The sequence below is a fragment of the Chenopodium quinoa genome, unplaced genomic scaffold, assembly GCF_001683475.1.
Source record: "Chenopodium quinoa cultivar QQ74 unplaced genomic scaffold, ASM168347v1, whole genome shotgun sequence".
NCBI lineage: Eukaryota > Viridiplantae > Streptophyta > Magnoliopsida > Caryophyllales > Amaranthaceae > Chenopodium > Chenopodium quinoa.
In genome coordinates, this window is record NW_018743252.1 from 3,161,903 (window position 1) to 3,177,505 (window position 15,603).

A 15,603-nucleotide genomic window follows, 5' to 3' on the forward strand; every position below is an offset into this window, starting at 1 on the left:
CAGAGATTGCCAGCCCTATTATAAGTGGGTTTCTGGGTTGGTAGATTCTTATTATCTAATGTTTTTGGATTATATGTCTAAATATGCTTTTGTAAAACAAACTTTGCATTATGGCTTTATTTGTGCACATAATAACTAATCTACATATTTTTGGTGTTTGTTATAATTATTACTCCTCGTAAAGTTTAGTATAATACTAGGTTAGGTCTCATGTCATGCACGGTTATTATCTTTATTTATTATTGATTTAATGTAATATTTAATTGATAAAAATATAATATAAATAGTCTAAATTCATCATGGACAAAAATGAAGTATTTGATATAATGAAACATGGAATATCATGCTTAATTGACATTCTAATGTTTCAACCATATAAGAAAATCTATATTTGCTGATATATTAAGATAAAGATTATATAGGAATAAAAAAAAAAAAAAATAGATTCCTAAAAAACAATAGAAAGAAGGATTAAAAGAAAGGGAGAGGATGTGAGTTTTGACGAAAAATTCTATACGTATATACTTATAAGTATCATATATTGTAATGTCTTGTTTTTAGTCATTAAGGCCCTGTTTTTTTGAGTTTCTGGGTAGAGCAGAGCAGATCTCAGTCGAGCAGAGCAGCTCAAAAGAACAGGGCCTAACTTTTGTCTATCTCAATTGTATCCTTGAAGTAGATATTTTGTTCACCACACAAACTTATAGTAGAAAATTGTATTTTTAAAAAAATATTATATTTTCCACATTAGTTAATTGAATTTCAATATTAAAAAAAGAAGGTAAATATCATTGCCATTTATATAGTAATTAATTTTTATAAATAATTTCTTTAAAAAAGTTTTCTATTAGATTGATTTTTAAAAAAAATACTAAGGACACATCAGAATCTAACATGTGTCATTGTTGGTGTCTTTTATTATATAGTTATTGATTAATTTTATTTTTTTTAGTTTAAATAGTCACCATGATATGTAATTTTCTATATATTGCTATATTTTACTTGTCTTAAAAATATCTAATCATATATCTAATGACTAATCCCCAACATTAAATTATATCTAATGACTAATAGAATCAGTTTAAATTATCAACAAACCATCAATATAATATTAATGCCCCTATTATACCCTCCATTCCAAATTGTTTATCCCATAGCCATAATTTCCTTTAATGAGAGGAAAAAAAAAACAATGTAAACTGCTTTGTGTTTTTATGTAGATATTTATGGTATGAAATAATCATTTAAATATTACTTAAAAAGAAAAATGAGATAAATCACCTTAGTTTCACTTATTAGGTTTTTATATATGTCCAGTTTAGAAAAAATAAGTTCTAATAAGGGTTACCTAATTACAAATTACAACTAAAATAATTTCAGGTAAATTTAGATAAATTCTAATAAGATAAGATAAGTGAAAATCAAGTGAATTAAACATACACTTAAAACAAACATTTACAAAAATCGGATATATAATAAAATATTGTAGATCCGCTGTAAAGTTACCTTAAAATGGAGACATTTTAAAGGGAGGAAAGTAGGTACATAACTTGGAGCATAATGGTAGCTTAGTACAACAAAAAGGTGATGGGACCACATATTTCCACTTTAATTTTCAGATTTTAATTGTACCACCATAGTCATTTTAATACCATTACAACTACTATTATACCAATACACTCTTCCAATGACATAATTTCACAACCTAGTGGTACATATATTAGTTTCAAAAGTATACCACTGTAACAATCTTTAGTGTAATTTTAATTATTTACAGTACTATTGTAATAACAACGATACATTTCACATCTCAGTGGTACTAATGTTAATTTTTAAAATATTTACGAATTGTCACGTTATGTACCAACAAATACATAACATTTCTACATTACCCTGTAATGAATGAAAGTTTCCCAATATATATATATATATATAAATATATAAGTTACTCAATATAAATATAAGTTATTTATGCTTTATTGATAAAAGTTATCTAAAAAATTCTAAAAATTACGCTGAATCCAGTAAAAGTTACCTCAATGTAAAACAATTTTTTATTTTTTATTTTTTATTTTTTTAAAAGTAATTACTGTATATCAAATTGTTTACAAAAGTTTTTGTACCCTTAAATGAATCAAAAAAATTATCTAATTAATTTATAAACACCCCAAATTGCGGAAGATGAGCAATAAAATATCTAAACGCATACACAAATAGAGTCAAAAGCAATACCAATAGGAAGAACAAACGAACAATCACCTGTATCAATCAGACCGCATAATTAGACTCAAAACAAAAACAGTACGAGTAGACGAGTAGTACTAAATTCCATTATTATAATACAAACGACGCATCACCTGTCAACCACCTACTCTAAATTCATCAACCTTTCATACCAACTTTCTATTTTCTTAATATAAAAAAACCAATTATATCATCGTTACTATTTTCACTTTACGCTGCACTTCTCTCTCCTCCATTGAAACGTACTGTGAGATCCCCCATTGAAGCATCTTCTTAGGTAAAATGCATTTTCATTTTTTATTTTTATAATATAATCTAGCATCAATTTCATAATTTAGGGTTTAATTTCATATTATTGTTGATTTAATTGTTAGTATTGCTTATTCAGAGATGTCATGAAGTGATGAAATGAAACCATTGGTTATATATATTGATCTTAGTAATGCTTATTAACAGCTGTTTTGTTGCTAGATTTTTGCGATGATTCATGTTCTATAAGTTTTTTGAATCGAATTTTATAATTTAGTTAAATTTGGTAGCTAATGTGTTGCATATCTCGAGCCTAATCGAGCCAACGAGCCGAGCCGAGCCGGAATATTTTGAGGCTATTAGAGCCTGAACCTAGCCTGAATTATGAGGCTTGTCGAGCTTGAACCGAGCCTGCCTAAATGTTATCAATCTTGATCATCATGAAACATGCATGTTTTTTGTGACAATTATAGGGGGTATTTTAATTAGTGATCATTCTTTCATTCAAAGATGCTAAACTTTATTTGATTATGGTAATCTAGATAATTTTTTTTTTAATGTAATAATTTGAATGTAATAAGTGAGTTATTAACATAATAATTTGTTCAGCTAAAAAATGGCCTCTGGTGGTTGGGTTATGGAGAAACGATCCACGATTAAAAATGATTTGTTTACGGACAAAGAGGACTCTGACAGTTCATTGGCAAGTGGGTCACTTTCTATTATCGTCCTTGGTGCTTCCGGGGATCTTGCCAAGAAGAAGACTTTTCCTGCTCTATTCAACCTCTACCGCCAGGTTTGATTGTGTATATATGCTGACTAATTCGTCGTATAAATTATGTGATTATAGGCAGATCATGTGAGATATTTTGAGCTTTCCTGTTATCGGACCAAACAGAAAAGGAGCTTATCAATGTTCCCTGCCCAATTTAATCTACCATTGCTGCTTGATTAAGTCAACTGTTTATTTGAAGTAATCGTAGAATCTGGTCAGCTCAGGTGTTCTCTTGTGAAGATTGAATTAAGATGTTTATTTCTAGAGGATTAGGATTTTAAGCTTGTGATGCAATGGGATAAAACGTCAATATGATTGCACATATATTCAAGTGGCTGCATTTTAGGAAATATAATCTTAAACAACTATGACTACGAGTATTGTATTAGAAAATATGACAATGTTTTTGTGGACATCTATACGTGACTTTTAATTTCTTACTGAGGGAGTAAAAACTACTTCGTATATTATTTAACAACTTGTAAAATTATACATCAACTTGTTTCTATCATATGGTTTCTCCGTTGCTAGGCATTTGAGATGGATTAACTTGAAATGTTGACATATTCTTAGGGATTTCTTCCTCCAAGTGAGGTCCATATATTTGGTTATGCAAGGTCAAAGATGACAGATGATGAATTGAAGGATCGTATTCGTGGGTGAGATATTTTGATTTATGTTTCCTTTGTGTAAATGTGGCTAATGTCATACTCAGACAAGGATTTCCTAATCTTGTGCTGCTAAATAATTTTTACTCTTAAACGTAGGTTTATGATGATATTTCTGATTCTTTTCATAGAAAGCTTTGAGTTACATGTTATTACTCCCTTTGTCCCCAACTAAAAGTATCATTTTCCTTTTGCACAATTTTTTAGAAAGTTGTATAAAATAATATGATAGTGGGGTTTGGTTGATTAAAAGTAAATACATGAATAGATAATGGTGAAACGAGACTTTTTATTTAGGAACAAGAGTCGTAGGTTAAATGCAATTTTATTTGGGAACAAAGGGAACATATCTATTTGATTCATATCATATTATACTGTCAGAGTAAAAATACATATTACTTGTGCATGGACTTATTCCAGCTAAAATTTTTCTACCATTGTGAATAGTTCTACTAGTTGGAATAAACGATGTTTTTCTCATGAATGCAGGTATTTGTCCCCTTCCAAGAATGCAACACCAGAGGTGTCTAAAGATGTTTCCAACTTTTTGGATTTGGTAATAATCCTTTTATATTTTCATTTTGTATTTAGTTTCCAAGCCGATGGAAAAGAATTATAAATTTTTTCATGCTTACTGCTCCAGGTCAAATATGTCAGTGGATCTTACGATTCTGACGAGGGCTTTCAATTGTTGGATAAAGAAATATATAAGTATGAGTACGAGATGAATCGTCAAGAAGGAATGTCTAGAAGATTATTTTATCTTGCTCTACCTCCTTCAGTATATCCATCCGTCTGCAGAATGATTAAGCTCAACTGCATGAATAAATGTATGTTCATATAAATTTTGTACATTGTGGTTGTGGTTTGTGGCTGCTGGTAGTGTATGAGTGTTGTTGGAATGTTTAATAATATTTCCATAAGAGGAGAGCACATTTCCATTTCCATGTCCATGTCCATGTCCATATCCATTTTCATTTCCATTTCGAATACTATATCTATAAGAAATTTGTATTGTCATACCAACTTTTTTTATGCATGTTTTCTTTTCTCGAGGAGAAGATTCATAGATTCTCGGTAATGATATTGTCAAATTACTAAATTGTGTATGTCGAAACTAGTAACTTACCAAAAGTTATGGTCATGCTTTCCTGTGAAATGCTTTTGCTTTTTCAAGATGTCTAATTATATTCTGATAGGCCATTTTGGGCATGTGCTTCTGGTTTTCTTAAAACCTATGATTTTATATAGCCTTTGAGTTTCACAGGATATAGTTAAATGGTAGTTTCAGAATCCTGACTGAATGATACAAACTTATTTATTTTACAGCTGACAATGGTGGATGGACACGAATTGTTGTGGAAAAGCCTTTTGGGAAAGACCTGGAATCAGCAGAACAACTTAGCTCACAGATTGGAGAGTTGTTTAATGAGTCACAAATTTATCGTATTGATCATTACTTGGGGAAAGAGTTGGTGCAGAACATGGTAGTTTTGCTTGAGGAAGTACTCTAAAATTGCTGTCCACTTCTCTTCCTTTGAATACTGATATCTTGTAAATTTGCAGCTGGTAATGCGATTCGCCAATCGCTTTTTTCTACCCCTTTGGAACCGCGATAATATTGATAATGTACAGGTAATAATATAATATAGACTTCTTTTATGTCTAATATGAAAAATTATTTTGTATTAATAACTTAGGGGATAGTCTTCTTTGAGTCATTTAGTATACAACAACCATACAGCAAATGATCTTCAGAATTTTGCATCTTTGGCATAGAAATTGTCTACTATTAATTCCTAAGAGAAAAGAAAAGGGAAATATGAAGTGGGATGATGGGCATTAATTCAATTAGTTAGATATGTGTATATGTCAATATAGCTTTAGCTTATCAGACATTTAATAGACAGAGGCCTGCTTGCCTTAAATACAATAATATCATTGAACATCATGCGTAGCAAAAGAAAAAAAAAAAAAAAAAAAAAAAAAAGAGGGTAACAATTAGTAGCAAATAGCACCATATCCAATTCATATTATATGTGTTTATCATGCACTTCATTATCAAATTCATGTTGTCCAAGGTGGGGATGATTTTTCTGTAATGCCTGAAGAAATGACTTGGCAAAACGCTTACCGCACTTGATTGATAGATGACATGCCATGGGTAGAGACAGAAAATGCGAGTCTGACTCAGGGGAGGGTAAACTGACTTGGTCATAACTTTTTAGCATAATTCAGATATACCTTAGAATCTAAAAGATAATGTCACCGGCAAGATCCATTTTTCAGATTTGGGATTTGTATTTGATAACGGTATGTATCACCAATTAAACGAAGACTTCATGTAAGTCTAGGGATTTCTATTGCTACAGTAAGGCAATACCAATTGTAGTCTCAGTTTCATTGATGGCTAGTCAATTGCTGGTGATTAAAGATAGAACTTTTTGCTGAGTAGGGGGAGGAAAACCATTGGTCCCAGCCACCCTTCTCTGCGTAGTACATAATAATAAGTAGCTACCCATCTAAAAAAGTTATAGCAACTAACAAAATTATTGTGAGGGAAGGGAGCATTCCAAGGGCCATCCTCATTATATGTGTGTGTTTTTTTCCCCTTTTGTGAGGGGGGGGGGGGGCGGTTGTTGAGAGAATTACTTATTTACATGCGTAAAAAAGGGGGTAATTAATTATTTTAAAGCATAGGGAGGTAAAATCAAAGGCTGTAAGTGACTTTGGTGTTCCATCTCTTCTTCACATTTAATTCATTGTTATACTCTTCTTTTGTAAAAGTCAGTTTTATTATTTCTTAAATCTCATAATTATAAATTCACAATATATTTTATACTTCCTTCGTTTGTTTTAGTTGCATCACTTTCCTAAAATGGAATTTTCAAGTTAGTTGCGTCAATTTCCTTTTTAACTAATAAATTCTCTCTTCACTTTTTCTATCACAAGGGCCCTATTTATTTTTTCTCTCTATCTCTCTCTACTCCAAAAAATTGCCTTGGAGTCCGCGAAAACTAAAGTGATGCATCTATAAAAATCAGATGAAGTATATCTTTTGTTGAAAAGTTTTTGTGTCAAGATCCGACTTTTGTACACTTAATAAATGTGTCTTTAGAAATTTCATGTAATAAATTGTACAGGTCAGACTATTGCATCCATACTCGACTTTCACACCCATACCCAAGTCTCAGCATCGTAGTCTATGTTTGTTTATGGACTTGCTTGTTTTCTAATCTGTGCATCTTCACCACAGATTGTCTTCAGAGAGGATTTCGGAACAGAGGGTCGTGGTGGATACTTTGATCAGTATGGGTATGTTTTATTTATTTTTATGGTGTAGTTTAGAGGATATTTCTACAGGGAAACCTATTGTATCTCTGCTACTTTATTAATACTTTTTCTCCTAAATGATTTGAAATTATGATAAAAAAATGATTCTTTTTGCAAAGTGATTAAAGTGTTTGTATACTATGAATCAGTCATTAATTTTGAGATGTTCTTCCATTTGCAGAATAATTCGTGACATTATTCAAAACCACCTCTTGCAGGTAAGATTAATATATATGTATGCTATTGGTGAATTACAGTAGTCTTCCTTTGCCTCCTTGATTGTGGTTATCAGATTCCTGGTGTACTTGTTAGGTAGCTGATAGAATTAATTATGCTTCACCATAACTAGTTTGACATTTATTAGTCTTATGATGCATACAATTGTGGAAATCTCACTAATCTATACTAATGTATTAAAAGGCGGTCCTAACAATGTCCACGTGTCACGTAAACCCCCCTCACTACGCCACGTCACCCATTCATTATGCCACGTGGCTCTCTTTCCATTTGTCTTTCATTACATGTCATGCACTAATCATAATTAAAAAAAAAAAAAAAGTTCTCCACAAGATTTGAACCCACAACATCTAATTCTAGAACTAAGTGTCTTACCACCAAGCTATGTGATTTTTTATGCAATCTTTTGAATACAAAATATTAATATCTAGCAAATGAAATGATGAACAACAAATTTGATTACAAGAAAATTGAATCATAAATTACAGCGTATATTAATGATCAATTCCATGTAATAATCCGGGGCATCCGGGCCCAAAAACTAGTTATAGTTGATATGCTGGCCTCATGTCTGTTTACTTGGATCCATTAAGCTGTTCAAAGCTTCTCCAATGAAGAGAGAAATTAATTCCTTTTTTTTTTTTTTGCATTTTAAAAATCCATGTTCTATTGTCGATGTGTCTATTATCATCTCACAATAAAGCTACAGAAAGAGTAAAAAAAATGTTATAAAAGAATTATAAAATCGTACTAAGGTAGTTTATTTTTAATAAAAAAAGAGAGAGAGAATAATTAATGTCATGACCAAAATTAAATATCAAGTGAAGATTTCATACATAAGTCACTATAATTCAAACTAGGGAATCCAAAGCAACACTTTAAATATTGTGTAGTATTCTACATACCTTAGGCTTTCATACTCCGTATAAAATTGGAATCAATAATTAAAAAATATAATAAAATTCTCAACTACCTTTTAGCGATTTCTTTGAAACTCTTTGATATCTTTGTGTTTTCACCAACAGTCTAAAATATTTGAAAATTGAAAACAATTAAAAATCATAGAATAGAGATTGAAAGTTATGGATTAGAGATGACTTGGATAGAAAAAATTAAAATAAAATGAAATACTCAATTACCTTCTTGTTTTAAAATATTCAGAGTTCTTGATCTTACTATCCTTCAAAAATTTGAGAATTGAAAATCTCATAGTGTATATGGCAGCATTTTGATTGTATATGATTGAATCTTCCCCTTTTGTATTTTGATTGAATAATTGATCTGTTTTGATTCAATTGTCCTTTCCCTTTTGTATTTTGATTGAATAATTGATCTGTTTTGATTCAATTGTCCTTTATGTTTCATGATTCTAATTTTGGAAGACTGTGATTAAGATTTGAATCAATTGATAGTTTTCCTTTTTTAATTTTGAAGAAATGTAATTAAGGTTTGTAATATGCAATTGAGCTGTTTTGTCATTTTAATAAGTTACGAGAGGCATATTGGGCACCATGTGGACACCAAAGCAATCTGCTCTTGTCTTATATACATAGACAAAATAATGTTATTACCTTTCAGGTTCTTTGTCTAGTTGCCATGGAAAAGCCGGTCTCACTCACACCAGAGTACATTCGTGACGAAAAAGTGAAGGTGTATATTTATACTCCCTATCAATTACAAACTTTGCAGTTCATGTCCTTGTCTACTTCCTCCAGCCTTCTTTATCTTTCACCATAATCAACCGTTATTTTAATGCATAATGTTTACCAGTTTCACATATATTACATGTCACAATATACCAAAAGATTGTTACTTGTGTTTTGAATACCAAATCAAGAATTTATAAGTCCCTATAATGATTGACCTTAAACAAATACATTGAGGAATAATATGATATGATGCCTGCATGTTAGTGTTTTTATCATTCATCAGTACTTTGGTTATATTAATCTACATTCAGCCTTTCTGTATGATTTAATTTCGTACTTATTTGTTTTTAAAGGTTCTCCAAGCAGTTAATCCGATTAAGGATGAAGAAGTTGTTCTTGGGCAGTATGAAGGCTACAAAGATGACCCAATGGTTCCACAAACCTCAAATACACCAACATTTGCGACTGTGATTTTGCGGATACACAATGAAAGATGGGAAGGTGTGACTTGTTAAACTCCTGTCCGTAATCTTTTATTGATTATTGTTATTATTTATAATTGCTGTTTGTTTGCTGTTGATTGCTTGAGATTTCTACTCAAGTGAACCTTGAAAATCATCTTGATGAGGGAGTCCATGTGATTGTCTCCAAGGCTCATTCATAAATCATTCTTCTGAACAACACTTGTGTGTTTCATAAATCATTCTTCTGAACACCAGTTGTGTATTGTAGGTGTTCCATTTATACTAAAAGCAGGGAAAGCATTGAATTCAAGAAAAGCAGAAATCCGTGTTCAGTTCAAGGATGTTCCTGGTGATATATTTAAATGTATGTCATCATTTTGCAAATTACTCCCTTATATTATTTTCCTGTTCATGTGAATGTCTAATCGTATGTTGCATCAATGATAAGGGGCCTAGCATCTATCAGAAGATTCTTAGGTAGGGTAGCATTGTAATTGATGTTAAATTGAACCATATTTGTTTGGAAGGCCAACAATTATATCAAACACCACCTGTGGATGATGCGGTTATTTATAAAAGAAACAGTAGATGCAAGAAAATTTGAGTGGCATGAGGGCAATGAGGGTGACGAAAATAGAGATTATGAGTCATTGAACCTATATAATAATTGCTACATAAATCATTCAATGCTTCATGCAAAATAAAATTGAAGCCGAGAAGTAAATGCAGTGAGCTTGATTTGTCCAGTTTTTTCTTGTAATATTCAAGACACAGATGTTTTGTTTGGGACCAGAAGCCCTTGAATTTGAAGGTAGAGTAACGACCGAATTATCCACTCTAGACAAATGAATGACACCATCAGCTTTATTACACTAGTTATAAGCATACCCTCAGGCCTTAATTAGAAGGTAAGTCAGCCATTACCCACTTCTGCATTTGTCAAACCCCACTGAAGAAGGGCCTTTGACTCCATCAAAGAGCTAAGAACTATAAGTAGTTTCAGCCATTTACCTATTGTAATACGTAGTCCTTGATTCCAAAGGTCAGAAGGAAACTTTTCTTTCTGCAAGTCTATTCTAGTCCTGCCATCAATATATTTATCTGAATCCTAGTACTTTTCTATGTTAATGTAGTCAACATCCACATAATCTGTAATCCTAAGTCTTCCATTCTCTGGTTTAGCATACCAAGACAGGCATTGTCTTTCTAGCAACTGCCAATGCCTTATGAATTTTAGCTCTAGGTTCTAGGAATATTAGCATACTAGTTTGCCTCAAGAAGTGCCTAACTTCTTGCTGTTTGCTGTTTAGAGCTTTCATGGTGAGTAGAAAGGTAAAACATTCAGTTGAACCCATAAAAAGTTACATTATACTTTTCTTTTTAATAGCACCTGCTTCAAAAGATCATGCTAGTTCTGCCGTACTTCCTGGCATTTCACAACAATATTTTTAGTTTTCTGCATTTGCGTAGATAAATCATCTATGTTGAAAGACTACGAATATGGGTTTTTCCTCATCACTGCTCTAATGCCTTTATGTCATGATAAACTTGGACTCATCAATCGCTACTTCCAACCTTGAACAGCAAACTCTTTTGTCTTCTCTATCTGCTTGATCCTCTCACTTTGGTTTGGCTTCTTTTCTTGCTTGAGGAGGATATAGATTTTTCGTTGAAACATTTAGATTCAATTTGCCCAAATCTAATTGTATTGCCAAAATATCACTCACATTCACATATACCAGGCTGTTTGAATTGTTTTTCATATTTGTGTTAATACTTGGTCTGCACCAGTGAATGGTCGACTAATCAACATGACAATGTTCTGTATGCCAAAGTGAAAAAATTTCCTTTAGGAAGGACATCCAAGTGATAAAATCATCTGAAGGGAAAATCCAAACTCATGCTTCAAGTGCTTATTCTAAATAAAAGCAAATAATTAACCATTATTTTCAAGGTTTTGATAACAGTTTTCCAAGAAGGCTATACATGCAATTTATCAATTAACGACTGACATAGATTATTTCACTTTGTTAACAATCTTTTCAATTTCTTCCATTTTTTTTTAACAAAATATATGAGCGTCAAAGAGGGAGGGGGGAGTATCCCATTTCATCATTGGAAGCAATTACCGTGCACGTGAAAGCTCACATTAGGGCAGTGTTTGAAAAAGCGCGCCTAAGGCGCTGAGGCGCAAGGCGATAGGGGGTAAGCGCTTATTTTGGCCTGGGAGAGGCGATTTTAATTAGGCGCAGGTTAGGCGCCTGAGGCGCACCTGAAGCAAATTTCTACCGTTTTTTTTAACTGCTTATATAGTGCGGCTCACTTCAAAGAGGTGCACTGAGGCGCGCCTAGGCGCTGCATAATCCTTATCGCTTCAGCACGCCTTGAGCTTTTTTATACATTGCATTAGGGATGACTACAGTAATTTTCTAGGTAATCTATTAATATTCCAAGACCCTGATGCTTAAATCTAAATGATTGCCAATTATTGGTCATTAAATTTCTAGGATTCTGGGAACTTAATTTCTAATTAGGGCCAAAATACGCTATAAGATTTTTGGTTTAATATGGAATACATCGATATTTACTGAAATTGTTATGTTGCTTTTAATTTTTCTTTCTTAATTACTGTTGTGTCTTCAGTTTATTTTCCCCTCAAAAGCATCCAACTATGATAAAGTTTCAGCCTTTTGTTTTATATCTTCCGTTATTCTCAAAAGTTTGCCTCACTTAATGTATGCTCTTGTTTCTAGAAAAGTTTGTGTGAGTGGGTGTAAGAATAAAATGGATACAATGATAGAGATAAATTAAAAGGTGAGTAGGTGTAGGAAAATTTTGAGTAGTGTAAGAGAGAGTGGAAAGGTTGAAATAATTGTGTGGTAGGAAGGGTAAGGCATATTAAAAGGGTTTGTTAAAAATGACATGAAAAAAAGCTAAAGTGAACTGAAGTTTGTAAAACAACCCAAAATTGAAAGTGAGTTAAACATTTGGAATCGAGGAAGTATTTGACATATCTTTTTTTATTTTTATATTATTATTTTATTTAATCTGTATAGTGCAATTGTTTATTGGAAATAAGTAATTGGTGCCTCTGTTTGAAACAAATTGATACTATATGCTGGATTTTGTTTCTTCGTTACTATAACTGTTAAATCTTACAATGGAGTTTATTTGGGAATTATCATGAGAATATGAGATACCCTTGTGGTTTAAAAGAATGCATTAGTTACCCTCAAGGTTTGGGCAAAAGAAAAAAAAAAAAAAAAAAATTCCACCCAAATTTTCATCCATAAAGTTAGGAAACATTGATTGGTGGTCATGAAAAATTAAGTTCTAAAAGCTGATGTACCCTTCATATTTATTTGTCAACCTAATTATTCGTAATTATGAAGTAGTTTTAACCAAAGTCTGGTTGACCAAATCAGTTTATAAAAAGGCGCGCTTAGGCGCTGAGGCATAGCCGATTAGGGTAGAGCGTCTTTTTTGCTAGGCGCATGAGGCACACTTAAGGCGCATGAGGTGTGCCATGAGGCACACTTAAGGCGCATGAGGTGCACTTGAGGAGCACATAGGAAAATTTCTTTGATTGTTTTATATTGTGCGCCTTACTTGAAAGAGGCGCGTCTTTTATATTGTGTGCCTCACTTTAAAGAGGCGCGCCTAGGCGCAGCAGGACCTTCATTGCCTCATTGAAATAACGAAGAAGAGAGTTAGAACATGAATAATAAAATTTCATCTGTGTGGCTGTGGCAGTGTGGGTATCTTGTGCATTCTTTTAAACTACAAGGGTACCCTATGAAATTTCCCTTAATTTTTATTTGTTTAAATTTAAATCCTCATATTCATTAGTTCATTACATTCCCCCTCCTCCGGCATTATCATTCGCGAGACTTTCTGATTTGATGTCCTTCATTTATGCTTTTAGTCAAAGAGTTGTTTTACCATCTAAAAACCTTGCTCTTTTGTTACTTGTACTAGATATATTACTTTCTGTGTGTTTATTTCAGTTGAATTTGATATCACTTATAACATTTTTTGGCTGTTTATAATTTTTCTAGGTAAAAAGCAAGGAAGAAATGAATTTGTGATGAGACTACAACCTTCCGAAGCAATTTATATGAAACTTACGGTATGTGAATGGATAAATTAGCTTTGGTCTAATCTCATGTTTATAAATGTCCTGGGGAGGGGGAAATCTTTGTCAATATTAATAAGGAACTTCATTAAGTTAGGTGCTCCTGTAATGATTTGAAATACTTGATTATTTCCTGTCTAATTAAGTGTACCGGTTTACCCTCAACAGGTGAAACAGCCAGGGCTGGAAATGTCAACTGTACAAAGTGAACTGGATTTATCATATAAGCAGCGATATCAGGGAGTTGTTATTCCCGAGGCATATGAGCGTTTAATTCTTGACACGTAAGAGCCCTTAAACTTAAAATAATGTACATAATTCTATTGATGCTGATAATTCTTGGCCTTTGTGCAAGAGGTGCATGAAAATTTTGGTGCTTTATTATTGAGGGCCAGTGAAGCTAAACTCTCTCAAAAATAGACTTGTCCTAAGGTCAGGTTGGTAAATTATGGTTGGGTATATACATATATTTTGTTGGTCAGATCACTCGGATAATCGGAAGTATAGTTTATGTCAACTTGATTTAAACAAACATTACACAAACTAGCAACTTTGGGTTGGGTTGCATGTCAACTTGAATGTAACAACCACACAAACTAACATAAGGCCTTTCAGTATAACCTTGCTTATACCTTGAGTTAAAAATTGCTCCCCAAACCTTTGATTTTGGGATGATATGGGTTTAGTTCTTCTAATGTCATGGATTATTCAAAACAACTTTCTCGGGTTATGGTGATTAATAATGAAAAGTTTGCTATTTATCAACTATGAAGAACTAAGGAAAATCTTGAAGGTCAAGTCTGAAAGACTGAGACCTTTCCCTTTCAATTGCAAGGAGCAATTTGAATGAGATGTTAATATGTTTCCGTACATTACCTGATGATTCTCTTACTTTGTACCACAGAATTAGAGGCGACCAACAGCATTTCGTCCGCAGAGATGAGTTGAAGGTAAGAAGAGCTTACACTTTCATCATCTTTCCTTCTTTCTTGACAAAAAGTAATTGCATATAGGTTCCCTCACAAAAAAACAAAAAAAGAACAGTAATTGCATAAAGTAAACAGCTGAAAGCTTTATCTCTTTCAGGCTGCATGGGAGATCTTTACACCGCTTCTACATAGAATTGACCGTGGAAGTTTAAAGTCTCTTCCGTATAAGGCTGGAACTCGAGGCCCGGCTGAGGCGGACGCCCTACTTGAAAAGGCTGGTTATACTCAAACTCATGGATATATATGGGTTCCACCCTCATTATAGGAATGTGGTACATCTACACTACAGCACATAACATAATCATTTTTGGGATATGACATCAAGTAGCTCGCAAGATATCTTGATGGGTTCATGCTCACTGGTTCGTTGTGGTGTACGCAATCACTTTCAATAAAATCAAATTTGGTTTTATTTTGCTAGAAGTTGATTTGAGCATTACTTTAAGACGATACCTCAGAAAGAACTATCCTTCATTGTGGATATAGTTTTTTTTTTTTTTATGTAATAAGATCAAAAGACGTGTTAATGTTAGTGTGAGGATAAATGTATAACGGAATATAGACAAGTGAATTTGTAATGTTGCGACATGTTAATTACGGGGCATTGATATTAAGGAATAAATGTAGTAGTGGAATATAGAATTTCTTTAACTTTATTAATTTGGTTTGCGTTGGTATAATTTCCGCTAAACTTGCATTGAGAATGTGAGAAAATCCTAATCAATGAGATTGGTAATATTTCCCAAACAAATGGCATATTGGTGAATAAAAAACTTATGGTAAAAAGATTTATCTATTATGGGTAATGATATATGTAGCCTTTACAGGAACATATGTAAGCATTAAATATATTTCCTAAA

At 32.5% G+C, this 15,603-nt stretch overlaps 1 protein-coding gene across 1 annotated transcript; it reads left to right on the plus strand.

The window, feature by feature from the left end:
- The first annotated feature begins 2,349 nt into the window (after nt 1-2,349).
- On the plus strand, nt 2,350-15,403 carry LOC110735027 (glucose-6-phosphate 1-dehydrogenase, cytoplasmic-like). Its single transcript, XM_021915148.1, has 16 exons — nt 2,350-2,521; nt 3,103-3,289; nt 3,842-3,927; nt 4,426-4,492; nt 4,580-4,766; nt 5,266-5,423; nt 5,503-5,571; nt 7,193-7,251; nt 7,451-7,487; nt 9,085-9,156; nt 9,509-9,656; nt 9,888-9,983; nt 13,678-13,748; nt 13,923-14,038; nt 14,659-14,704; nt 14,841-15,403. The coding sequence occupies exons 2-16, from the start codon at nt 3,110-3,112 to the stop codon at nt 15,006-15,008; spliced, it is 1,560 nt and encodes a 519-aa protein (XP_021770840.1). The 5' UTR covers nt 2,350-2,521; nt 3,103-3,109; the 3' UTR covers nt 15,009-15,403.
- The last annotated feature ends 200 nt before the right edge of the window (nt 15,404-15,603 follow it).

What these genes read in the sequence shown, in the direction of transcription:
- LOC110735027 (XM_021915148.1), top strand. Translation starts at nt 3,110, where the DNA reads ATGGCCTCTGGTGGTTGGGTTATGGAGAAACGATCCACGATTAAAAAT. An exon ending in TATTCAACCTCTACCGCCAG is followed by an intron (nt 3,290 to 3,841) that starts GTTTGATTGTGT and finishes ACATATTCTTAG; the next exon opens with GGATTTCTTCCTCCAAGTGA. An exon ending in TCCGCAGAGATGAGTTGAAG is followed by an intron (nt 14,705 to 14,840) that starts GTAAGAAGAGCT and finishes TATCTCTTTCAG; the next exon opens with GCTGCATGGGAGATCTTTAC.